The 27,270-nt window shown below is 43.8% G+C and overlaps 1 protein-coding gene across 6 annotated transcripts in view; it reads right to left on the bottom strand.

The window, feature by feature from the left end:
* Positions 1 to 27,270, bottom strand: part of lrba (LPS-responsive vesicle trafficking, beach and anchor containing) — a 182,029-nt gene that overhangs the window by 97,411 nt on the left and 57,348 nt on the right. For 4 of the 6 annotated variants that reach the window (XM_084565451.1, XM_084565454.1, XM_084565453.1 and 1 more), the window contains exons 29-35: positions 26,270 to 26,615; positions 20,529 to 20,698; positions 19,002 to 19,086; positions 18,576 to 18,709; positions 17,763 to 17,824; positions 6,658 to 6,722; positions 4,812 to 4,920 (exon numbers count right to left, since the gene is read on the bottom strand). In XM_084565451.1, the coding sequence (XP_084421577.1) occupies positions 4,812 to 4,920; positions 6,658 to 6,722; positions 17,763 to 17,824; positions 18,576 to 18,709; positions 19,002 to 19,086; positions 20,529 to 20,698; positions 26,270 to 26,615 (971 nt within the window). The remainder of the gene's footprint in view (positions 1 to 4,811; positions 4,921 to 6,657; positions 6,723 to 17,762; positions 17,825 to 18,575; positions 18,710 to 19,001; positions 19,087 to 20,528; positions 20,699 to 26,269; positions 26,616 to 27,270) is intronic. The other 2 variants (XM_084565452.1, XM_084565455.1) reach the window with 1 other exon arrangement.

The following is a 27,270-nucleotide window of genomic DNA, read 5'->3' as shown; positions in this document are numbered from 1 at the left end:
GATTGTTCAACATTGAGCAAGTCACAGTTCTTAAAGTGAAGATAAAAAAAGGGAAGTAGAGAAAAGCCTTGCGGAGAGGAGAACCACAGACAAGATTAAAGAGGGAAAGAGTTTTGAGGGATTAAGAGCAGAGAAGGATTTATTTTGATAACGGCTAATTAAAGAAATCCGTTTTTAGACAAATAAGTACAGAAGAGCTGCAACAAAAAGTCACTGTTGAGCTGGAAGCCGCTGAAACTACTGAAGAGTAAAGAACCCGCCACTGTGAGATCTTCCCGAGTCCGGCGGTTGTGCGGCGCTAACCAAAGCTCCCACTTTTCAGACTATTTTATTCACCGGTGAATGACGAGCTGTAATGAACCACCACGCAAGACACCGATGTCAGTGAGGAGGTGGTAGACTGATAATCCTGGAAACTCAAGTGACAGTAGGTCTCTCTAGGACTTGATGGTGTAAAGATGACTCATGCAATAAGTGGAGCTCCTAAGTAACCATTTCCAGCCTTGGTATATAAAAAAACAGAAGACACGTGCCTTCAGAAGTAACATTGTCATCTCATGGTGCACCATAACACCTCTGACTCCTTGGTTACTATGGAAATGACGACTCCAACATCAGTCAGACGACCCTGATCAAGGCCACGAGCCGTCATCATTTACTCCTACTCCATGCACCAGAAATACAACTTTTGGTATGGAAATAAAATCCCCCATAACCTGATTGTCAAGCGGGGGAGCATACTTGAACAATGAGCTATGAGAACGGAGAACGGCATGTCTCGAAGCAGCAGCTCTGGGAGGTAACGCTGGCATCCTCAAATGAAATACAGGCTCTTACAAGTCGTTGTTAGGGTCGATGGCTATTTTTGTTCAGAAAATTCTGTTCTTGCAACCAATACAGCAGATGTCTGTTTTGAATTCATTATGACCTATTCAAAGCTTTCTAACTGGATTTGGTTTGCGTAACAACTTGGAACAATGTATTTTGCTTTCAAAAATATTGGAATAATCTTGTCATTTTGCTTGCTTTTAGGTTTCCTGGAGATAAAACTGGCATCTGCATAGCCTTATAATTACATCCTTGCCTAGACATCCTCTACGGTGCTCGGCAGTGTCTGATGGTTTGTGATGCACAAGCTTCCAGAGATCAGTGCTATGATAATAGAACATAATGACTATCAGCTCAATGTTAACGTCATTAACATGGGCAGGAGGACCAGATCGTTTTACAAGCCCAGCAGAGGATAGACAATGACGCCAAGCACTAATTAGCCGCTATCGTCTGGCTTTCACTGGATCTCTCAGTCAATTCAATTACTCCATATAACAGCAGAGGATGAATCAAGGGGCGATATGGAAAAGAAAAAAAAAAAAAGGAGGAGAAGACCGAGCAGAAAGTGAAGGTGAGAAAGAATAGAAATGACTGGGGTCTTGCTCACTCCTCCATATCTGAACCTTCTTATCTGCCCTTGTGCCCCTGAGCCCACCACATTTCATCCCTAATGAACAGCCCCATAAAAAGGGGGAGTTCGATTTCTCTCTCTTCCTTTCCATCTCCTCCCTGCTCCCGTGGAAGATATCAGAGTCTATCATTTGCCGTGCTGGGCGGCGGCAGCAGCAGCAGCAGCAGCATCCGATCTGCAGATCTCCTTCACATTAAGGATCCTATTAGATAGAGAACCCTAAAAGGTAATTGGATTTCCCCCTAGTTATCTTCATCTCTGTTTCACCCTAAGCCCACTGTAATAACTTACTCTCAGGGCCAAAGATAACTCAATTCTGTCCCACAGAGAGCCACTGAGAGTGTGAGCGAGAAAGAAACAGAGAGGCGGAGAGAGAGAAAAAGCATATGTTATGTCTCTGAGGCAAACGGGTATCTAAATCAAAAGGCTCCTCCATCACTGCCGTCTGAAGGATATGAAATCTGACAAGGAGAAAACATAAATTTGTTTTTATGTATTGAATTATTCTCATTTGTGCGGCCTTCCTTCTGCTGTTTAACTGAAACAGGATTTCTCACGTGTCGCAGAGTTTAGTGAAGGAGCTGCAGACGCTGCTCTGGAGGCTGGAGCAGCTCCGATGTCACATAATGACACAGAGTGAGACATTGTGTTATTTCTAACAAAAGAAATAACCAACATATACTGTAGTGTCACAGGAACGCATTACAGAAGAACAACGCTTTAAAAAAGAAAAAAAAAGAAACCGGGACATAGCTGAAAATTATTTCAAAACCCTCCACCCACACCCTCAGGGGGGATGTTTCATTGGCCTGTTATTTTTATTGTGGCAGTGCAAAATGAAACCGTTGGCTCCAGCAGGCTCAAGCTGAGCTCGTACGGAAGCAAAAAATCAATACAGCAATATCAGAGCGGGACTTATCAGGGCCTCACTTCTTCTCAGAGGTCACCGAGGAGCAACTGCATTTAAGTGGGGAATTCAATTGTGAAACATAGTTTGGGACAAGCCGCGGGTTGCTATCTGATTAAAGACGGCTGGAAGATTGCACCGGTAGGTAAAATTACGTAGGGGCGACCCAAAAATACAACTAACGGGAAATAACGGCGTTCTATTAGTTTGGTTTTGGCACTCGGGTGAGTTATAGTTCACGCGAGATGATAGCGCGGCTTGGTTTGCAGACAAAACAAACCCAGATCCAGTAAACTCAACACATACTAAAAGAATACAATGTCATAAGATAGACTACAGCGTGTATACTATTTATTTAAATATTACAAATACGGCTGTGGAAAGCAGAGTGACATAACTAAAATCTAAATACTGTAGCAGAACAGCAGATGTCTTTTGGTTGTGTCTCATTTGCACTCTCTTACAGTTCATGTCATGTTTATCTTTGCATGCATGCTAGTAACCATGCAAATAACTGTGCATCTACCAAAGGCTTGTAGCTTGTATTCAGCATAAAGAAACACGATAATACAAGAGAAAACAGGATTACACAGAACAACAAAAAGACAATCGGTTAAATTGGGAGAGCTTTGCATGCTCTCAGCCAAACCACTGTATGCCAGGTTAGAAATAAGGAACTAATGCTGGGTTACAATGAGAGCATGTGGCCTGCAGCCACAGCGAGAGGCCGAGGCAGAGCAGGATCATTTGAGGCTGTCGTGCGAACTCTGGCTGCCAGGTCTGTCTGTCAACCAGTCAAGGAGGCAGCATACTCCCCTAGATGTTTTTTACTCGTGCTGCTCTTGTGTCAGATGCCTCAGCTAACTTACATGCACTTCTGCAAGCACACATACTGTACAGCTTTGCATAACAATAAAAAAATAAACAAACTGCCTGCGATCCTAGAGCAAGTAACTGTCTGTGTAATGATAAGGTCAGATTGTGTAAGATAATACCGTGCAACTGACTGACACTTGGAGCAGAATGAGAAAAAAAAAAAGGTTCAGTGGAATTGGATGACAGTCACAAATGCAGCCTTACACAGTTAAGACAGCAAAACATAGCAATCACAGACAAAATTTTGATGTGCAAAAGTAGCCTCCGCCTCCCCTATGATTGACTTTCAACAGTCTTCTGGGATTCCACTTTGCCCAAATGTAAGAGAGACCCTTCCTTGAACCTTAAAAAAAGCATCACATTTTACTGCAAAGTGGGGGCCAAGGCTAGGGGGGGGAGTGGAGGCGGTGGAGGGTTTACACACAGTTAGCCCTTCAGGCCAGCACCTTTCAGGTCTGTCTGCAGCTTTTAGTGCTGGCAAGTTCCTGAGAAAAGAGGGAGGGAGGGATGGAAGAGAGGGGAGGATGCCATATTCCTGTCACTGGCAAAATACACCCCCAGCGGGAGTATAATGGACAGGATCTCAGCAGGACGGGAAATGATTTGGTTGAGATCTAGAAAGCAGAGGGTGGAGGGAGTGGAGCTCACTCTGACTCGGAGAGGGGCAGTGAAGGGTGCCCACGGGTCAGATGAAGTTGGCCCAGCAGCTACACGTGAATGGCAGCGTTTGTGCTGGGGACTGGTAAGAGGAAGAGGGGGCAAGCAGGCAGTCAGGCCGAGACGCGCGGGGATAAATTAACACCACGCCGTGTTTGGTTAGCGTTACGTGCCAAACATGATCTCCACCCTCGAAGCACGTCTGCGTATGTGTGTGTGTGCATGTTCACGGGTAGCCAGGGTTATGTTTGAAAAGTAAACACTTATCCTCTCGATTTGCTGGGATAGATCCTCGAACTTGATCGACATGTCTGAAGTAGCCATTGGATCCGCTCCTCTAAGCTTTCACCAACTGTTACCGCTCATTCGTTTTTATTACATATATTCACAGACAGAGCCTCGGAATATTAAGACAAGCATTTCTATCAAAGCAGTGCGGGTATTATGACCATAAAACTCAAAGTTGACTTTGCTTAAACTTTAAATGAACCTCATAGAAGGAGGAAATTCAATTTTTTTTCACGTTTCATCTTGCAAACTTCTTTAATTCTTCTGTGGCTATAATCACAACTGAAACCTAGATTATTTTCTGTAATTATATATCTCCTCAACAATGATGAATTGAGACAAGAAAACACAAAACACTTATTGAGAAAGCCGATCAGATTTATCAGCTGACTGACAATGGCATCGCTTTCCAAGAAGAATTTTTCAGCAGATTAAACTTCGGTTCAAACTATTCTTTGTAGTTTAAAAGTTTGATCTTAAATCTGCATAATATTGACCCAATTTGCGTCATTAAAAACTGCTGCAATTGCGACAGCAGGCTGCAATCCTAGCTGGAAAAATGTCTACGAGTTCAGTTCAGTGGCCGTTTCGTACTCTTGCCTCAACTGTGCAGCATCATACCTCAAATTCTGCATGTTTGTGGATGTCCTCGGCCCTCTGTCGGCTGAGGATGAATTCAGCTTCATTAGCAACGCGAACCAGGTGGTCCTTCATGGTGTGACTCAGAAGCCTGGAGAAGAGAAGAGATGGGCCTGAGTGCAGGGGAACACTGTTTACATGCAACGTAATGTAAAATATATATATGTGTGTGTATGGCAATATGACAAATGAATCACTAGGTTGTCTGAGATGCAGAAAAACATTAAACCTTGAGCTTCAGACTGTTTAAAACAAGCATTTATCAGTGATTTCTGGAAACCAGCCATGTAATATCCATAAAATCCTGAAAAACAACCATGCAAAATTAGCAGAAAATCTAATTTAGGAACAAAACCAAACCAGATTTACCCTTTGACAGGGGTGCGGGTGCTAATTGATTTGTTAATGATATGCATCTGACATGAGGGAGGATCTCTGCCCATGTTGCTACATATGTAGACCACCTCCTCCTCCTTATCAGTGTTGATGAAACATGCATGTTATGCGTGTGTGCAGGTCAAAGAAACCTCTCTGCAGCCCTACAGGTCAGGACTGTGCAAAGTGGAACAATAACAGAGCAGGGGACCGAGAGGAGAAGAGAGGAGAGGCGGGGGTGGGAGTTTAGGGGCCAAGGGAAGACTGTAACCTAAGCCCGCTGTTTCAGCACAGTGCAGCAGGGGAGCGGAGGCGCTGGGGCCTCTGCAGCCTCCATGGCCCTATTCAGGCCCCGCTATCAATAACGCTAGCCCCGCGTCATGGTGCTCTGCGCTAATGGCTGCTCCTTCTTTCAAAAAACAAAAAAAACAAAAAAAATGAAATTAAAAACAGCTATCCGGCAATATACACATATGATAGTCACGTAGCTGGTTGGTCCATACCAATAATTAAAAAAAAATATATATACAAATTTAAATAAAAATAGCTTATTAATAGTGGAAGAAAATGTATTCTGATTGTGTAATCAAGTAATTGATGAATGATTTGTGCTCTGAAATATTTGAACATTAGTCAATTAGGTGATTTCTGGACTTAAAGTGTTTCAAGTAATAATTTACTCATCTTTAAAAGACTGTTCGAATTCCACTAGACACATGTATGCATACAGCCGTGGACTACAAATCACTACTCCCTCTCTCTCTCTAGTAACCCAGACCTGAGTTATGGTGGCATAACACTCAGCGCTTAAAAGTGAACTACAAATCCTCTCTTACACAAACAAGACAAAGAGACTACATCCCTAGTCTCATTAGCATTGCTGGGATTAGACTCTGTCAGTTCTAAAAGCTGAAGATCAATAATGGAAAGTGTGGCCATTTAAATCTGAAAGTGAGTCTTAACACTGAAGGAAGGAAAGAAGGTCTCTTATATGTCCGCATCCTTAAAAAGAAGAAATAAAAAGACAAATAGCTTAAGACAGAAGAGATGATTGCAGAGAGATAAAGGCTCGGCAAGAGTGGCATAAACTAACGGATGAACAGCGGGAAATCAAGAGCCATTTCCCAAGCGTCACAGAGGAGCCGGCGATCAGAGCTCCTGTCACCTCCTGCCTAACCCTTCTCCTCTTCCCAAATCCCCCTGGGATGAGCAGGCATTGAACGGAGGCTTGAACCCAAAGGTCCATCCTCACTCTCCTAAAGCCCTATTTGAATCCCAGAACATTGATTGTTGTCCAGAATCTTGGAAAAGCCACCTCATCGCCGGGGCCACGGGGGATATCGGGGTGGGGACGTGATCCAGGGGTGGTGAAATTGAAAAGTGGGGTTGGAAAGGTAATGAAGAGGTGCTAGGAGAAGAGAGGACGGAGCACTCTAAGGCCAGAGCTACCCACCTGCCTTCGTTGACCAGCTCGATAAAAGCGAGACCTGCATTCTTCTGGATGGAGTTCTGCCATTCCTGCAAGAAAAGATATCAAACTTTACTCTTAGCCAAGACACGATGATACACATTACTGACTTTAGGACACTGAATGAAGGTATCTGAATACAGATATTTGAAGGAAGGAGGGCTCCACTTTGAAATGTAAATGAGCTTTTTAAAAATAACAAAACTTTGGAGAAAGTGGCATTATGATCCAGGACGACAATTAACTTTAAACAACTTGAAGGCGTAGTTGAATAACTGTGCAGCTCCGAGTCCAATCCGCAAGCTCCCCTGTCACTAATATCAAACTAAAACATAATCCAATAAGACGTACCCACCGCTATGGTCAGCACAGGCAGGCAGCTACATAATTGGCCACCACAGCATAAGACGGGAGTGAAAGAGCTGTGTTGAGAGTGCATTTATCACAAGTACACAAATTTCTTCCTGTCTTTGACTAACGTTATGGTTCGAGGTGTCAGTCTAAACAATCCGACCGCAGCCGCGCACGACTTTAAATCCTCAACATTTGAAAGGGACAACGAGAGAGGGGAAACTCAGCGGTCATCGTCTCTCGTGTTCTGTTCAATATTTCAACACCTCCGACACAACCGTCAAAAGAATAATAAAGCAACAAGGTCATGGGGCCTGTCTGAACCTTACAGCACTTTTTCCCCTTCTTCCTCTCGAGGGAGCTGGAGAAATATGCAAAAAAAAAAAAAGGAAAGAAAGAATCTCGGGTTGAAGACTTAAGCTGCTCTTTAGAAAAATCATTAATCACCGGTTGATGTTATTACACTTTCCATATTATTCAACCCTTGAAAATAACAATGATTTATATTTTATTCTGGCTTATAGACATTTTTATTTCAAGAGATCGAAACTGCTAGTTTTAGTTAATTTAATTAAGCTGCAAAAAATTGAAGTGAAAGTCGGGCCGTGAGCGTACGCCTAAACCCGGCTGTCATCGCCTCTCCAGCTGACAGAGGAAACGGTGTGTTTACGTAGAGACTAGCTTTTCAGTAAACCTAGAGAGCCCACAGGGACCAGGATATCAGCGCTACACGCAGGAAGGAAGGATCCGTTTACCAGCATTTTCTAATAGGCATCCAAACATATTTGTACACGTGCGACCATTCCACCCCTTTTCAGCGCGGCCGGCATATGCCCATCAAAACCAATCGCGCCCCGGGCCGAGAGAACCGTTCTCCTGAAATTCCTGCAAGCCATCACTCTGTAAGCAACTGCACGTCATACAGAAAAACAACCTTACACTTAACCTCATTTCATAACCGCTTTTTGTCCTGCAGGACCATATTGGCATTGACCGTGTTTACAATACATTCCAAATAAAGAGGGCACAGAGGGAATAGAGGTCTGGGCTCGGGAGTGGAAACTGTGTTTTGCAGCCGAGTACTGGCAGAGGGTTTTGTGGCTGAGGCCTGCTTTAGAGGAAGCGTGTGAGAGTGGCCTTGGGGCCTTCTAACTGAAGCATGGACGGTAGTTGAAGGACATTAACCATGAGTGTGAGCCTGTGGCTGAGGGGATATTCTAAACCGGCACAGGCTGTGCTCACTCGATTTCAAATAAACACCACAGGAAGTGAGGCTGTAAATAAAGTCGCACTCTGTGGAGAACCAGAAAACCAGTGACATAAAATATCCTTTATGTCTTTTAAAGATTTTCATGCAGCGGTCGTAGAATCTAAAAGCGTCTTCAGCAGAAACAAAGATTATAGCACATCGGCAGCTCCGAAAGGACTCGCTTCTAAATTAGGTTTGACGAAAAGGCCATTGGCATTTTGTGGACGTGGACAAAGGTGATAGCAAGACTAATGGTGTCATTATGGGCTAAGAAATGGCTCTCCTAGTTGAATTAAAAAAGCAATGACCCTGATCTGGGGGACATCTCCCAGTGACAAAAAGGAAACAGGGACAGGTCAGTGATAGAATATTGGATTTTGGCTGCCCTGGTCAGCAGTGTCACAGCTTTTATGGCTGCGATAGAGGCCGTGACCGCAGCACTCCTGATGAGAGGATACAAGCAGCCATTTGTGACCCCTCACCTTTAACCTGACCTCGTAAGGGATGATGGGATGAGAGAGGGCTGTCCCTCGATCCCGGCTGCGAGCGAATCAATAGACAGAAATCCTGCAGATGTTTAATATACTTATTTCGTGACCGTTTGAATCTCTTAATGGAAACGGACGCCTAAATGTGAAGCTGGTACCACAGCTCTGTTTGGTCTGTGTTCCATGATGATGGCATTGAGGCTAAACACACATGCCATGCACTTCCGTCATTACAGCTGATTATCCGTAATCAACATCTAAATATACCACTACCGCTGGTGAGAAAACACAGACCTCCTGAGCAAAAATCGCCTTTCAAACATCAGGCTCGCCACAACACAAGGAAAACATTTTCCGACGCTGGAGAGCGAAACGTCTCAGCTCTCCCCGAAATAATAAATAAGTCAGTTGTGCTTTTCGGTGGCATCACTCATAATCACAAGTATTTGTTGATCTGAAAGGCTGTGGGAATACAACTTCAGATGAGACGACAAAAGCATAAATCCTCATGTCAAGTGTGGCAGCGCAGCAGCAGCAGAATTAAAGAGGCTAAGAGCTACTGATTTTTTTTTTTCTTTTCTTTTTTTTTTTTTGAAACGCCTCAGTTGTATGTGTGGGGCACCGACTGAAAAGTGACAGAGAAAGACGGCAATGAGACCAAAGGTTAGTTGATGCAAACAAAATGTTCCACAGAAAGCAGCGACAGATTTATTTAAATTCTGCGGAACACAATGTCGCTTTGACCACTGACATATCAACAACATGTGGTGTCAACTTTTGACACTTGGAGTTAAATGTTTGCGTGTCGGCGACCACAAAAGAAAGAACAGACAAGCAAACGGTTTCTGGTTTCTGCGTCAATCAAATGAACGGCAACACAAAAAAGGAGCCAGTGTGTGCAGACGTGCAAGACAAATAAAAAAAAAAGAAATAATGCAGGCAAACTATCAAATATGTGCGTTTTTTTTTTTTTTTTTATGATTGCTCTTTTGAGAGAGTAGAATAACGTCACGCACGGTGCACATGTGCGTGTTCAGATGTTATCTGCCTAAAGAAAAACAGACACTCGTGTTGGTGTTTGCGTGATCAAATTCGCAACCGCAGGAATATTTACTGATGTCCAAATATTTACACTGCCGGGTCTCCAAGAGCTTCGCGGACTCACGCTGTCACGACTGTACAAACACAGAGTGAGAAAACTGGACCTCGAGCTCCCAAAGTACAAACAGACAAAGCAAAAAACATGGACTTAAAAAAAAAAAAAGTGAATTAAAGTGGAAAATATAAACAGTGTTTTATTCCAATCTTGCTTTGCTTATCCTGTAACCTAATACGCGGCTCGCTGGGTTTAACGTCAGTGGATTTTAATGGTGTGAGGAGAATAAGAATATTTAAACACCATATGCAGCTGTTTCAGCTCCAAACGGAGCAGATGTTGAAATGAAATCATCACCTCATCCAACAATGTAATTTTTACGACTTTTCAGTGGAGTAACACGCGAGAACATTTTTCGTAATTGTGCAAGGAAATAAAACAAACAAAAGGAAATAAACAACACAAAATAGTTTCTTTTCTCACTGATAACTTTGAGCAGCCACACAAAAGGATTCCTAAGAACACAGCTTTAAACATGGGCTCTTTGTATCAGCGTACACTGGATCCAATCTGCTCGATGCACCTTTGATTTTGGAAAAAAAAGAAAAAAAAACTGCATGGCCAGTGCTTCAATAAAATAGCGGCTCTTTGGCCTTTTATCCCCTGATCTCTTCTGAAGAACTTTTATGTGGTGCAGTAGGAAATGTTCTGTGGTCTAGTAAAGAAACGGTCCACGCTCAATTACAGGGCCGTGAATAAAGAATAAACACTGCTGAAGGTTGATGAAAGAAAACTTTAAAATAGCACAGTTCTCCCATGTCTGGTGATGGTGGAAATTCCAACAGCAATCAGTTGTAAAGTAGCGAAAACCGGGACTCATCCAACTGGAATAAAAACTAAAACTACCATCTTGTTGGTGCCTGATTCTGCCAAGCAGTCAAATTGCACTTTACGTCCATATCTGTGCAGACTTTGAAAGAATCAAATAGCAATGTTTTGCATCATATAGAAACAGTGAAGGAGACCTTTTATTTTTGAATGTAAAACCCCATCCCTTCATTATTTTATCCTTATAAATATTTGTGTCAAGACAGAATATTGTGTTCAGGAGTTGATTTATAGGCAAAAACGTGTTTTTAGATGTACCCTGACCTGAAACTACTAATGTTCAACTCTCTATTCTAGATTTGACATCTTAGTTTTTCTCTTTGTTTGATTAGAATTTTTTGTACTTTCATGGCAAAGATGTCTTTTGCTTGATCAGAAATTCAGGAATTGCTATAAGACAGACATGAGGTCACAATTACTTTTGTGCCAAACTTGAAGAGATTCCATAAAGCTGTCCCTTTATCATATTGACAATAATGAGATGGACAGACAAACCAAATACATAATGTATACATAGGGAAATGCCTAAATATCTGAGCCTATGAACATTTATGATGCCATAAATGTGAATGTTTCAAATCTGTTATGTAAAAGAGTTGTCAAAATGACTTGTTGCAAATCAAAATTCTGTCCTATTTATCATCCAATGTCTGATTTTTGATTTTAAAACTAATTCATGACTAAAGGCTGTTACATACTCCGCGAGAAGCGAGAATTTTGTTCTCGACACATCAACCAGGCAGAACTTTTTTCTCGTGTGGTGTCTGGTTACTATTCTGTGATTGGTCAGAAATTAGAAGTGGGCGCGGTTAATGCGGAAAAGCGGAAATGCTAGTGGTCACGCTGTGAGCTCCCAGATGCTAATATTCGCAGCGTGATCGCTACTCTCTCCTGGGTAGAGATCGGAATACTGTGCATGGGTGCATGATGAATGAACACCGTGGTCCAACATCAAAACGACGTCAGAAAATAATAACGAAAGTGCACCTCGTTGTCCATCTCACACAGTGCTTAGTGCATGTGCTGCAGTGGAAGGACCCTATGAGGACTTTCCCGGAGTTTCCTGGCCAGAACAAACTCTTGCTTCTGGCGGAGTACATAACAATCTTAAGATTTGAACTCTCTCTCAGAATTGCAGGAATTGCTATAAGACGGACATGGGGTCACAATGACTTCAGATTCTCATCAGTTCATCTGAGAGTTAGACTCGACGTTTGTGCCAAATCTGAAAAATATTCCATAGAGCCTTTCCTGGGATAGAAGGAGACAGATGGACAAACTAAAAGCATAATGCCTCCAGTGGAAGCATATAAATATGTATACATAGGGAATTGCATTAATACTTGAGCCTATGACCATTTGTGACGCCAGTGGATTGACAGCATTATCAATAAAAGAGTTGGCAAAACGACTTGGTGCATCTCCAAATTCTGTCTGATTTATCACCCTCGGTCTGATTAGAAGCTTGAAGTTTTCGATTTTCAAAGCTAATTCATGCCTAAGATTTGAACTTGATCAGAAATGTAGGAATTTCCATTACAAATCTGAGCAAGTAAACACGCCGGGAGATGATTTTATCAGGAGGACGCCTGAGAGTTGACAGCAGGGAGAGAAAAGTGAGAATGCATTCCAAGATCTTATAACGAGGGACCTGTCAAACACATTGCATTAACCGAGGCAGTCAGGAGGAGAAGCGTGTCAGTGTAATTCATTGATTTGAACCACAGTTATATGTTGCGTATAACTAACCAAACATTGGAGCCACTAGAAGACTCCTCACAGTAAACCTGGCTAGGAGCTAAATTAAAAGCCACTCAATAATTTTAGGAGTCTCCTGTCTGATTTTCTCCTCTCAGCTAGACTTCACTTCCTGTCAGGAAGCCCCCATTGACCCCCAGCTCCTCCAACACATCACACCCCACCGCCTCCCCCCTCTCTGGCTGCATAGTTGGCAACGATAGGGAGTCTGCAAAATTAAGTGCCAGTTGGTGTTACTGTGTTTTCTCTACGTCTCACAGGAGGGTATATTTTCAAAGAATATGCAGCACGATATCATCCTCTGAACCAGAGAGTGATGGCAGGGACACGGAGCCGCGTGGCGTGGCTGTAAAGGGCCAGAGCACAGGGTGAGCGCGAACAGGGAGGGAGGGAAAAATAACACTTTGATTTTCACTGATCTTGAACCTTGCGTGCCTGTTTAACGGCACAGTGGGGTGTAGGTCTGACTGCGAGGAAAATGATGGAGAAAGTATTTTTGTCCCTCGGCTTCATCACATTCCTTGCTACTTCTCTCACCTCTCTCGGCTCCCCGAGTGGCCCGTTCAACACGGTCTGCTTTTGATCCGTCACTTACAAGGAGAGAAGAAGAAATATGTCCACTGACAGATATGAACGACTATTTAGCAACTTAAATGCGAGCCAACATTTACCACATAACTTTCAAAGTAAGCAAACAAAAAAGCCACTTGTGAATACTTAATAAAATATATAAAATGAACTGCGTCTGGATGTGTCTTTTTCTTGCTTTCGAGCTCATTACGCCACAAACTGGTTCCCTCGTTTCTCAGATTATGCTATTGATTGTGTAGAGCATGATGGTTGTACGCTCCCGACCTGCTCACCGACTACAGGGATTTGAACTTCCAAGCCTCCGCCACTCTCTACTTCTAACCTGGAGGTCAGGGGGTCAAGGGTCAGGAGGAGCCAAGTGTTTGGGGAAGTCAATGTCTTACTCCCTGCTGACTGGGAGAGAGATGCCCATCTGTTAAACCGGTTAACTTTGGTGGGACTGGCTGGAAACATATGATAATGCGCAGTCATTGGATTAGCGGGCTAACATTGATGTTATTGAATCACGATTAAAGGCTTATCTGCATCAGTGTTCACAATAAAAGGTTAATGGTTGTTGAGATGTTTCAGTCAGAACCAAAGCGCTGGACCAAACAATCAACAGACTTAGATTTTACTCTTAATTCAGATCCCACTTTGAACTAATTTAATTGCATTCTGTGGACAGCAATAACAAAGCAGGGAAAATCAATCAAATGTAAATAACCCATAGACTTTAAAGATGGATGAAGGAACAGCTCCTCAAAAGTGAAGACAATGCAAGTAGAGCTCCCCCTGGTGTCTAGCTGCAGTATAGGTCATAAGCTCCACCCCCTCCATGTTAGTGGACTACAAGTTGCCATGCCAACCGCTCCGCGAAGCGGTCCTGTAAGACCGTGAGAATTGGGAAAAAGTAAATAAATGAACAAGTACAGTGTATAATCCAACAGTTCCTTGTAACTGGTGGAGGTAGAGCAGAGCATAGTATCAATAAAACCAAATCCCGGGTTGTCGATAACACATCTCCGCATGGCTCCACTCTCAAACCATACTGAGCAGAGTCTGGCTCCACACTCGCAAGATGGCCACGCCCATATCCCTGGGAAAATAGCATCAGTTTGGCCAGTACAAGGAAGTGGGGATGCATCGTCCATATTTATATACAGTCTATGGAATAACCTGAAATCTGCAGAATAAATTTGATTCATGGACACAGAAATCTCTTAGTATCAAAACCAAAGGAAAACCAAGCCACTGCGTCTGGTTGGCTGGCCTCTAGCATCACTGGGAATTGATTGAGGGCTCTTTTGTAGTTTGGGTCGACTGAAGCTTAAATTTATGACGATAAATAAACAACAAACAACAAAACTTTGACATCTTGTAAATAATATCATAGAAAGTAACTACAGTCCTTGCTATCCAGTCTTGACTATAATGGAACCAGCGTCCCACCACCCCACAACACACTCTCTCTCCCTTCCACTCCATGTACAAGATGCATTTCTGATAAATGGCAGAAGGATGGATGGGCTGACAGAGGGGCCGGACAATAATGGCTGATCTACAGGACACAAATGCAGCTACTGAGAAGATTTATGGGCCCCTGCACATCGTATATGGTCCAGTATCCAACGAGACGATTCCTCAAAGCTCTGGACAGACGGCTGAGAGGAAATGCTCTTTCTCTTGTCTCACTGCATTACTTATTAATCAGATGTTTTGGCTGGAAGCTACTTCAAGAAGTGAACCCAGAAAACAACACGCTGGGTGTAAACACAAAAAAACCCTAAAATTTCTATATATGTCGGGGCCGTGAGAAGAGGGGAAGGCAGATTCTTTACACGAACCTCAGTGGATGTGGTTCAGTGGATAAGAGTTGAATCATTTCCACTTGATCTGAAATACCCTCTTTGAAGATGTCATCGCCCAGGATATCATCAGAGGAACTGTGTCTTAGAAGGATCTATTTCCCATTTACTCTAAGTCATAAACAAACGGCCAGCTAGCATAGGCGTGTCACAATAACTCGCCAAACCAGCAAGTGGCAGTATTCTGTATGCCCCTACAGAGCCGTCCCGAATCATGCTGATAAATTAGTCTTCCATTTCTTAATTCCAGTCAGTCGCCGCACCACAAAAACGAGGGCCACAGACGCTCAACAGCAGCCCAACGCTGGCTGACGGCCAACCATTTGGCTGGATGGGTCACGGCCCATGGGAAGTCCCTACGTGTTTGTCTTGCAATCTCAATACTGTTCCATAAATTGTTTTATTCATAGCATAAATACGATATGTAGAATATCCTGTTTGTAAACCTTGAAGATAAGGTTACAGATGTTAAATTATAAACTATAACACCGATAAACTATTTATGTAATTCTGGATTTCACAGATTCCAGTTTATGAAGAAAATTTAGCAAACATTTCTCACTTTTCACATCTTACAAACCAAACAGTTAATCCAGAAACTAAGCTGCATATTAAACGAGAATATAAAACGTTGTTAGCAGCCATTAAAACACAACACTTATTGAATTTAAAACACCACCGCATGCAGGAGCAGCAGCTCATTTTTTCTCCTGTTTTTACTCTGTTACAACTACAGTTTATGATCATTAATCCTCACTTTGTATATTCCTCAATCTGCGAGGATCAATATTACAGATGCGAACAAGGCGGCATGCCACCCCAACAGTTAATGTCTGAGCGAAATGGTCCTTTAATTGGGAGCACTGTTGTGCGTATTTCGAAAAGGGGCACTATCAAACAGCGGTTTACAATCCCCTCCTCAATGCCAAGCTAATGCGGCCGCCAATGCAACTTTCATAGGATCCCTGATTAAAAACTGCTCTGCAGTCCCTCGCCTCCTGACCCTTCACCCTGGCTCCACTCCATCTCAAAGCTTGGGAAATTAATTAAAATTTCACAGAGATGGTATCGCATCACATCTCTGATGAAGGTGTGGGGGTGGAAAGGGAGAAAAATCAATCAAAACCATCTCCATCTACTCCCTCCGCTGCTTGGCTCCGAGGCAGGAAAAAAAAAAAAAAGTCACAAGATGGCCACAGAGGCACTTCCTGTGAGAGAATTGAGCGCTTCCTGTGCCAGAGGGCCCAACAAACTTTGCTAAATAACGTCATCAATCATGGCACTGGCTGGCTCTCACTGCCCCACAAGGAGAACAAACACAAATAATTATACATTGTAATTTAGCCCAGAGGAAAGTCTGTCCCTGTTTTCCTCTTTTCCCTGGTGAGGAGAAGTGTATCGCGCCCACCTTCCTCCCCCCCTCCGTCTCCCCTTTTACACAACAATAAAATTACATTTGCATTAGCTGTGAGAGAATTTGGTTGGATGATTTATTGAAGCAATCAACACTACGTTGGCCAATCCCTGGCCCTCTCACAGAAAGTGTGTGTATGTCTGTGTGTGTGTGTGTGTTGTGGAGATTGGGTGGAATAGCTTGGAGCTCAGGGAAGGGAAGAAATAGCTTGGGCTAGGGACCAAAGGGGGAAGCGAGGCATGAGCTGCGCAGCGGAGCAATCACCAAGATTCTGCCTTTGATTAGATTAGCATTAAACAACACCCTGACAGATATGACAAATAGGTGCATTAGAGCCTGTCATTCTTCTCCCTTTGGTTTTCTATCTAGCTTTCACTCCTGCTATTCCTTCGTCTCCGCGCGGCTCGCATTCCCTCCCCGAGTCCCACTAGCCTAAATCTATGCAACGGCCACTGACATCCAAACAGATGTGTAATCTGACTGTATTACCTTTTTAGAGAAGAAGCAAAGTGAATAATGTGAGCCGAACAACACGTGGGGGTTAAAAAGGCGGAGGGGGGAAATGACAGGCGCTATTTCTTTGAAAAATAAAGCTGATAAAAAAAAGGCAGAGCACAGTGGTGAGAGAGGTGTCATTAATCAGATGTGCTTTTGTATTATTGGAAAACCTTGTTTTTTTTATGAGGTACTTTAAACAGTAAAGATGCTCACGAAAAGGGCCAGAGGGGAGTTATTATCTGCTCTCCTTGTCACTGGGTGTGCATATGAGGGCAAATGTTTGTGTGTATTTAACTATGAATAGAATTGTTTTTACCCTGAATAAAAACACTTTTCATTTGAAAAGCATTTAAAAGTAAATGGAAAGAACACAACGCAGTGTACTGGACTTTGGTTAACGCACTGTAAAAAGCCTTCAGTAGCTTTGTGTCTCGTAATGCTAATCAGCCATCCTGGAGTGATCTATTGACAACACCGATCATTGATCTGCCCACGCCTGCTTATGATCCCTGAATTAGTATTCATGAATCCGGCAGCAGCTAAATAAACTTGGCAACAAAACACCCACAAGACAACAGAGAAGAGAGGGATAATCAATGCAAAGCACCATCAAATCTACATTATCCCTCCTCATCAGTTTGGCCCAGGCCACCAGAGCCAGCGCTCAGGTCAAAGGTGACGCGGACAGGTCGGCCACCCTTGACCCTCAAACCAATATTTGCAGCCGAAGAGGTCTTTCCTCCCCGTTTCTCTGCCCTCAATAGGGGAAGGGTGAATGCGGAAAGGTAGACAACGTAGCGCGGAGGAAAGATAAGGCTGTGAATTTACTGCACTCAAGGTGAGCCTGATAAATCAGACTGGTGGAAAAGCAGAGGACGGGGATAAGGAAAGATAAAGATGCCAGACTTGCCTGTGAGCACAGAAGCATGACCAGCTCCACCACCGAGCTGCTGGACTTCATACACACCAGGCCTGGAGGAAAACAGGAGAAACTGAGTCAGAAACAAATGCACATTCAGCAAATTAACTTTTTTTTTTTTTCTCTGTGTGTGTGTGTCATATTACATAAGGCTTCCCGATACTTGTGAAAACACACATGCTCTTACACATGCACAAACCGACAGGGATTACCTAACCTTGTGCCATCTGCAAGAGAGCGGATAGTATTGATGGGCCTAATGAGCCGACATGATGTTACTGTAAACTAATACATATTTGGGCCTTGTATTACAGGCCTGTCTTGGCCAGCATATGTCCCATTGATCCCTAATGGCAAGCCCTGGGCTTTTAGAGGGCAGGGGGCCACTAGAGTGTCCAAGAGTCTGCTGTGGATGCACAGACGGGGAGAAGGCAGAGTAGCCTTTGGCTTTTCATATGACACAAAGACACATGCACCATCACAGTCAAACAAACACACGTACATGCACATACACACACCCTCCCCTGGCTTCTTTTCAGGCCCCCCTGCAGCTATCAATCAACTTTCCATTTTGTTTGGTGGCAGCAGACATCCCAAACACTGCTATTAGTGGCCTGGCCTCTGACCTGGCCCCCTGGAAACCTTCAGCACAACTACCAGCTCTTGACTCAACGCACACTCATCACAGTATTGGATTAACAACAGGCTGGAGATGTATTCAAATAGGGAGCGGTGCATCGCTGAGGTCTGTGGGGATGCAGTGAAATAATGTCGTGCACCTTTAACAAAAAGTGTTGTACTCACTGGTGCCTTCAATAAGGAGCTCTTGCCCGTGGCTGCCCAGCAGGGTGCGAGATAGGAAGGGGGCAAAGTCCACAAAGATCTCCCTCAGCAGAGGAGCAGCCTTCTCGAGAGCGTTCTCCAGACGCTCAGAGATACTAAAAATGTGTAACAGAAAACAGACACAGTACGTGTTGAGTAGAAATAAATTGTTTAAAACTCCAGAGTAAATAAAAGTTAAAGGTGCAACACAAGATTTAAAATTCAACATCGGCAAAATATGTGTTTTAATATGAGGGGGGAAATGGAATTAGGACAAAAGCAATAATCAGTGGATATGCATAAATAACTCGTGTGCTCGTGAGCATAAACAGCTGAGTGTGTGAGAGTGTGTGAGTGTGTGTGTGTGTGTGTGTGTGTGTGCAAGAGAGAGAAAAGAAGATGAATCACCTCATATTGGGGGCTGTGTTCTGGGTCACAGGGGAGAATGGGGGGACAGATGGCAGGCCAGTGCTGGCTGGATCCTGGCCGCCTGCTGCAGGGAGAAACCAAAGAACTCTGTTATTAGTCTGGATGCTGGACAAGAATGGGGCGCACACGCGCAAAACACACACAAGCACACACAGTAATACATAATTCAGACTGGGTCGCACCATAAACCTGTGTGGAAACATGCCTCTTATGAAATAATACAATGGTCTCCATTCAAATGTATGGAATAGGGGGATTTATGGTCGAATAGGGCAAGTGGGGGTACAAGTATAATTTTACGGTTAGATAGTGGATGATGTACTCTAAGCACAATATGTCTTCCTTATCAATTTACATTTCATTGGTTTCCATGATGAAAACCCTGATGGAGACATGAACCATTCTCAAACGCATTCTCAACATTAAGTAAGAAATATAAATGACAGTACGTTACACCTGTGCTGGAATGTGAGATATTATTATTGTTTTTCCTCATTAAGTCATTACATAGCAATTCACCCCTCCGGGCTGTTTTTTGTGACGGTTTCATTATACAGCTAAAAGGTGCTTTACGACTTCATTCTTGAGACAGAGGCACACGAGGTACAAAGTCCGTGTGTGATTGATCTGGCAGTAAATTCACTTCCCCGTGGCTCATAAATAAGCTAATGCCCAGCTGAATATGGAGGAGGGGGATTCCTCTGGTGTTTCGGCGGGGCTTGTTTTTCCAGCCAGGACGGTCTCCGAGCAGGGATAACTCTTCAGGAATGACAGACAGTGTAATGTGCGCTGGAATGTGTGCGCATGTAAGGTGCTAAAAAGCGCCATGTGGGCCTGGTGAGAGTATCACTCTCGAGCTGAAGTAGCTCCTTCAAACAAAGAGGAGTAAATGAACGTCTCCATTAATCCTCCCACTGCCCCACTAAAACACACACACACACACACACACACTCACAAAGCATATTTACTCAGCACTGCTCACTGACTCCAAGTATCACATGGAATCAGCTGAAGTCCCACTCCCCCAACCTGATTCTACAGTAAATGTCCTAAAACATACATAACTCTTAAACACACAGACACCATAAAGAAGGAAAACATCTTTTCACACACCTACGCAGATTTATTGTCACTTCTGAATTATAAAATAAAAATAGAGTTAGTTTTAAGAAACTATATAAAAAAAGGTTTCGGCTATCAATGAAGACCTAGATGCCAAAATATACTTTACTGGCATTTATTTTTCAATATATGCGTAATTATTATTTTTTGGATGACAATACCTGTTACAACTATGTTAACTGTATTTGTGTTACTCTCATGTTTCACGCCGCCCTCTACAGTCTTACTGGATTACATTGCAAAGCACAATATTATTCTCGCAGACACGCTGAGGAGCGCAATCTCTAAATAAATATTGACTTTCTCCTAGCAGGCTAGCTGCCCTCAGTGAAACACTGCCCTTCCAGTCTTTAAGAGTACACAAGTGTGTGTCTGTGTGCTCACCAGCTGCAGAGTCTGCAGAGGTGTTCTGGGAGGCATCACCAGAAGACACCACTGCGACGCCCTCGATAGGTGTCCCGCCGGACGCGGACGCAGCGGTGGCTGCCAGGGCGGGAGTGGAAGTGCCAGGGGATGGCACCATGCCCGCTTTCTTGGGCGCGACGACGACGCTTCTGCGGAGAGAGGAGACAAATTATTCATTTATTGTTACCCTGACAGAACTATTGTTATGAAAATGCTGATGGTGCCAATTCGCAGCAAGCCTCGGCAGACTTATGGGCACAGTGCGGCTGCAACAACAGCGACTGTCATCAATCCGTTAGACTGGAAGAGTGACTTAAATAGTCACATTCATCCGACCGCAAAAACGGGAAAATAGTCTTTCATCCTGACCATTATGTCAGTTGTTTAATAGAACAGTTCAAGCTTTAATGAAATACACATGCACTGTGAAAATATATACAATTTAAATATGGGACAGTACTTTCTCATTGCAAAGTAATCTATATAAACTTTATATAAAGCTAACGTAATCTAACCAGTTACACTATGATTACCGGCATTTGGTGGAAATTTAATTTAGCTATAATTCTTATAATAGTATACCTTATGGTTTCACGTAAAAAGATTAAACTTAGGACACAGAAAGAAAAACATTTCCCTGTTGAGTACAAATCAGTGTTCAAACAAATAATTCTACAGCTCAGGATCAAAATAAGCAGAGGCAATAACGCTGACATTAAAAGTCACACACAGTCGTACTCTTTGAAGCTCATTATTTATCTGTTAAGAATAACCACTGACAGCTAGATTAAATCTGAGTGTTTATCTTGGTAAAAATAATGCCGCCTCTTGAGAGCTCCCCCTTGTAAAGCAACAGGAAGTGTTTTCTCGCAGTGATGTGGTACGAGTGAGTGGAGCTCAATTCCCATCCGGCGAACAGCAGATGGGAGGAGAGCAGCATGCAGATAAGCTGTCAGTTTAGACCAGGGCTCTGACAGACCACTGGTCATATCAAAGAGAGCCTGGCCCCGCTTATCAGTGCTGACACAGGGGAAGCAGGCTCTAATCACTGGCTACTGCTCCCTCTCAGAAACACAAACCAATGCAGGCTTAGCGAGATATGCGGGAATACATCAAATGAACAATATGAATATACAAAGAGAAGAACCCGGAGCGAGCGGACAGAAGAGCTAACGTACATTCCTGCACGTTCCCAGAGTCGGTGTGTATCCTTGTGTATGCACACACACACACAAGGATAGCTGGGTCTGGCTCCCTGTGGTGCAGACAGATACCTGGCTACAGTATCAAAGGCTGCGCTCAGTTGATTTAAGGCAGCTGATCACATCTATTAAAAGTTACTGTGAATGTTAAAGCATGACAGCTGAGCTTTCCTTCCAGTGAAAATAATAGAGCTGCACCAGGATGACTCGACAGCGCTGTTTAAAAGACAAACACAAACCGAAAGCGTTCAGGGTGATGCATAAAACTTGAAGGAGTGACAGAACTTAATGAAATCAGCACCGATAGCAGGGAGGTGTAGAGATAAACATATCTGGTGACTTGTTTTTTTTTCGTTCTCTGTTCAGATAGCGAGCGGACTGGGCGGTGGTATCAGAGGAGCAAGGGCGGCGCTGACATGAAGCACCGCAGGTGTCAACAGCAGAAGACGGGACGGACGGAGACGGGGAAGACCCCCGGCGGGCTGGTGTGTGTGTGTGGACGCCGGAAGCAAGCGTGTGTGTGCGTGCGCGGTAACGTGTCTGGAAATATTTGAATACATGCATATGAGTGTACAAATAAATGCGCGAGTGCATATGTGAGTGTGAAGGTGTCTGCCAGCAAACACGTCCATGTATGTGTTTGGCCTTCCATCTGTTCCGCAGCAAAGGCCCAGTGAATTATTCAGCAGGTCATTAGCCACACTTATCATGAGTGAGCCGCCCCGGCCGATTAATCAGCCGTCAGCGGCCCCACTCAACCCACAAACAGGAGCCCAGGGCAGAGAAATAAGAGAGAAAGAGAGAGAGAGTGTGTGTGTGTGTGTGTTTTGGGCTGAGGCTGAATTATTTAAAGGCTTTAACCTGCAGCGGATAAGTGCAGTAAACACCGTTATTCCAGTAATCTCTGCTATTTCAGGTAAAACAAGCGTGAGAATGAAACGTCTGCGGTGCGTGTGCACAAAAATACCAACTCACTACGGTGTTTACCTCACACAGACATGAAGGAGAGGAGGGAGGACACACCCGAGCGTAGCTTTGATCTCCTCTTTCGCCCTCGTTTCGTGCAACCCCGCGCATGTTCGAGATTATACCCATTAAACACACACACACAGGTTAGCAAACTACTTTCAAATCAACGGGAATAAAGTCGAAGGCATCCAATAGTCGAGTCGAGCGGGGTTTGGAGGATGACGGATTTACGAGTTGAGAAACTGGGACCACAAGTCACCGCAAAAAAAAATAAATCCACAGGAGAACATGTTCAGGAATTGTGCACCGTATGTGGGCACACATGTTCACACATGTTGGAAATGATTTGGTTGGGTGTGATTTATTTAGAACGAGGGGTGGTCAGAAAACATTGAGCAAGGGAAGAAAATGTTGCAATCTGGTCTAAGGAAGCAGGAAAAAAACGGACTCTTTATTTTGTTTCGTCTGCACAGGACTGGACGAGCAGGTTTTAGCCCCGGCAGAAGCAAAGAGGTGTCTGATCTGTCCCAAATACATTCTGTAATACGACAAAAGACCCCAAAAGGCCTCTGAAATAGGGGTCCTCCTGATTCTGATTCTGATTCCGACAGACCCCCATACAACTCTGATCTGAACAAGAAAAGACAGAAGACAGTGAAGCCCTTCTCTTTTGTCTCTAGACATATTTTGCGTTTATGCATTATGTGTGTTTCCCGTTAATAAGATGAATGTAGGTTGGAGTCGATTTCTAATATTGAAAATGTGCAATAGAACCCTGTTGCAATGATGGCAAGCCTTTTTCATGAATGTTGCCTACAGGTTAAGATTTATTCTTATTTTGAGTTTAAAATCTATTTTGCTTTATGAGGCTTTATTTGTAAGATCTCAATTTCCATTTTTTTAATTAATCTTTGCAATTTGAGACATTTATTTGGACTTATTTTTTAATTTTGCTCTGTCGCCATCTTGTAATAATATTTGAGGGATTATTACTAGGTAGTTAGCAGTAGTACGTGTTTGGAAAAATATATAATCCATCTATTATTTAGTGACAACTCTAGTGCCAATCTTCAACCAAGCAACTTGCAGGGAACAAATGTGTTGTGATCCAAATGACGCAAATATGTAAACTTCAGAAGGAGAAACCAAGTGACAGAAGAGCTGCCTTATTTACCGTAGGATCAAGGATCAAGCTTACTCCAGGTATATCACAACAGGTGAAGTCTCAGTGGTACATTTGCAAAAATCTGTGGAGGCTTCAAGCCCACGTTGTGCTTCTGACGTGCGTACCGTCATTAATAACATTTCACCACCGACGCAACTCATCTGTACATCAGCTCTCGCATGCATGCAGAGTCTGCTACCAGGAATGCAAACAACTGCACTATGTATATCCCAGTGTCTAACACGCGCACACACACACACATTCTGCTGCCGAACCATGCAGTCTAAATCACAGACTTGTACAATGACACTGTTTAGCTCTGGTTAGTGTCAGCAAATATTTGCAGACTGGCTGTCATAACAGGGGCATGGCTGAAAAATGCATGGGAGAAATCCAGCAGGTCTCCACGAGTAAATAAATCAGTAAGGATACTTCACCCCTCTGACCCACCCCCAGTTTTTATCTGGGAGATCCCTGCTTTTTTCGTACACCGGACTCATAAATCCAGCCCCTCTGGGCAAGCGGAAAGTTGCCATGTTTTGGCAGGAGATGTCAGTTTAGAATGTCAGCTCTGGTTTGTGCTGGTGTCACTGGGAGAATTTGTGGTTAGTGGGAGATGGGCAGTGATGGAGGCATTACAACAAGATAATAAACACCATATCTACATGTGTCGGGAGGTAATTGGTGAGAGTGCAGACAGCGGGGTGATAAAGAGCGGTAAACTGAGGAAAATATATAGGCTCAGAGCCATCAGAAATAACTTGAGGTGAAGCTCAAGAAAGGCGTGCACGTGTTAAGTGCCGTCAATCATTTTGAACCCCAGTGTTTTTTTTGAAAAGATAATAAACCTTTGGTGTTGTCACCTTCTCAAATGTATCACTGGGATTTTTATAATAATAATAATGTATCTAGGGCTGGTGATAAGTGTTATTCAGTGATGGACCACACTTTTGGACCTTTGTAGTTAATATTAATCTGATTAATCCACAGCTAAAATGATTCAGAATCAATTCACTACTCACTTCTAATGCTTGCTAAAAGCTTTTATAAGAACTACTGTAAACTGTCTCCTCTGTTTCATCAAGGTTTCAATTATTAAAGTCCAGGTGAGGTGAAAATCCTCTGAGCAGCTTTCATCTCTATCTCAAAAGGTAGCCGGGGTAAAGATTGCCCTCTGGGCCCGCGCTGTGCAGCTTGAACGAAAGAGGCTCCCATAGGCAAGCGAGCGAGCTGTTAGTCTACGTTCTCCAGCTCTCCTGACGTCCCTCGCTTCCTACCGAGTGTGCTCAGTGGACAGGAGCCAGTCTAATCCCCCTGATATGAGGAGCGCCCTGAGACCTGACAAAGCATTCCTCAGATAAAGACACGCGATCACAGAGATGCCGTGGAATTCCCACAGTTGGGGGTAGGCAGACTGACGGGAGCGCGAGTGTGTTTGTGAGTGAGAGAGCGAGAGAAAAATGTAGAAATGTTTTCTTCAATACATGAGAACTTTGAGTCGACACCCTTCCCCATGGAGTCTTCCTTCCCCCCCACCCCATCTCCCATCTCTCTCCTTCTCCCTCTTTACCCTCAACCCCCCTCCGCCGTTTGTAAATGTCTGTCTGAGAATCAGCGTTCTAAATGCAAACCAGACCAGGAACCATCCTCTCTCACCTGGATCCGTCTGTGGCTTCAGTACCCCGCTCTGCTTTTGAAGCCTCACTCCTGACTGTTCACCTCGCACCCCCAGAGGTAAAACTCTACCGTTTTTACTCCAGAAAAAGTGGAGGGGGGGGGGTCTGACCGTTAAGACAGAAAGAGACGCGTCGGACAGATGAAAAAGAAAGTTGTTAAACATCAGTGGCAAGGTGAAAAGTAATAGCTTCCTGTCAGCCTCGTCGTTCTGTCTCTTCATCCCAGACAGGGCTCATGTTTTTATAAAGGCAGGTATTTGGAAGGCGGTTTGCTTGGGAAGAGGACCTGCATCGACAGCTTACAGGAAGAAGAATGGGAGGAGGATGAAAAGAGTCAAAGACCAAGATCCTCCAGTTCAAAAAGGTTACCGTTAGAGTCTTTTTTCTTTTCTTTTTTTTTTTTTTTTTTAAAGATCCACCAAAGCTTCCTCTGAGGATACCAAGCTAAAATGTCTTCAAGGTCTGACTTTCAAATGTCCCCTGCAGTTATGCTGGGATAAATGATATGAAACTGTCAACTGTAAAGCTTGTGAATCCCAAGGCCGTACACCATATGGCCTTACTGAGAAACTGACAAAGCTATCAGCTCTCAACAACAGGGGAATTCACTTTTTTTTTTTTTTTTACCCACAATTACCAAGTTGAAAAACCTGCATTAGCTATGATTAGCATAGTAGAATAAGTGTGTGTTTGGACGTCACTCCTCACCTATCAAAAGAGCTGAACTGTTGCGATGATTCTCTGGCCAAATCGCCCATGCTTCCCACAAACGCTGGCGGCAGCAGACTTGGGTCCACCATGATATCATCAGCTGGATTGCTCACTAGTCTGCGCAGGATGTCCTTCACATTCTTGCCCTTTGAATCAGGCCTGACCTCAGATGACAGCGTAGACAAGGCCTCCGAGATGGCGTCGGGGCCGTGAGTCGCGCCAGAGGATGACAGCTCCGCCTCGCTCGCAGCCGCCGAGGTGTGGTCGTCGCCGAGCCCTGAATCATACCGCCTGAGAGAGAAGCCGTTCTCCACCTCTGGTCCAGCCGAAACCGCACCGCTGTCTGTGAGGACGAAGATGGACATGAGAGAAATAAAGAGAAGAGGTGCACATGTAAAAACATAAATAGTTGATGAGACGAATAACAGGGATAAAACACAGTGTATTATTTATTAATATTCTATAGTTTGGTACTGTTTGCTTTTTGGAGTCAAAACAGGAAAATATTAGAAAACACTGTAAACTACACCGATCAGCCACAACATTATGACCACTAACAGGAGAAGTAAATGACACTGATCATCTTGTGACAATTCAATGTTCTGCTGGGAAACCTTTGGACCTGGCATTCATGTGAATGTTACTTAGACATGTACCACCCATCTAGACCAAACCAGGCACCCCCACCCCATAGCAATGACACTTCTTGATGGCAGCAGCCATCCCCAGCAGGATGCAGCCTGACACAGGTACAGGCAACTGATCAAGTATATGTGGGACGCATTGGAACAAGCCTAACCCACAGAGGCCCCTCCCCTCAACCCATAGGACCCAAAGGCCCCCACTAACAACATTGTGTTGCCAGACACCACAGGACACCCTCAGAAGACCCATGTCCATTCTCTGATGAGTCACAACTGTTTTGGAGGCACAAGGGAGACCTACACAATATTAAGAAGGTGGTCATAATGTTATGTCGGATCAGTGTAACTTACAGG

Source organism: Chelon labrosus (genome assembly GCF_963514085.1).
Source record: "Chelon labrosus genome assembly, chromosome: 2".
Taxonomy (NCBI): Eukaryota; Metazoa; Chordata; class Actinopteri; order Mugiliformes; family Mugilidae; genus Chelon; species Chelon labrosus.
This window is presented reverse-complemented; position numbering and strand designations above follow the sequence as displayed.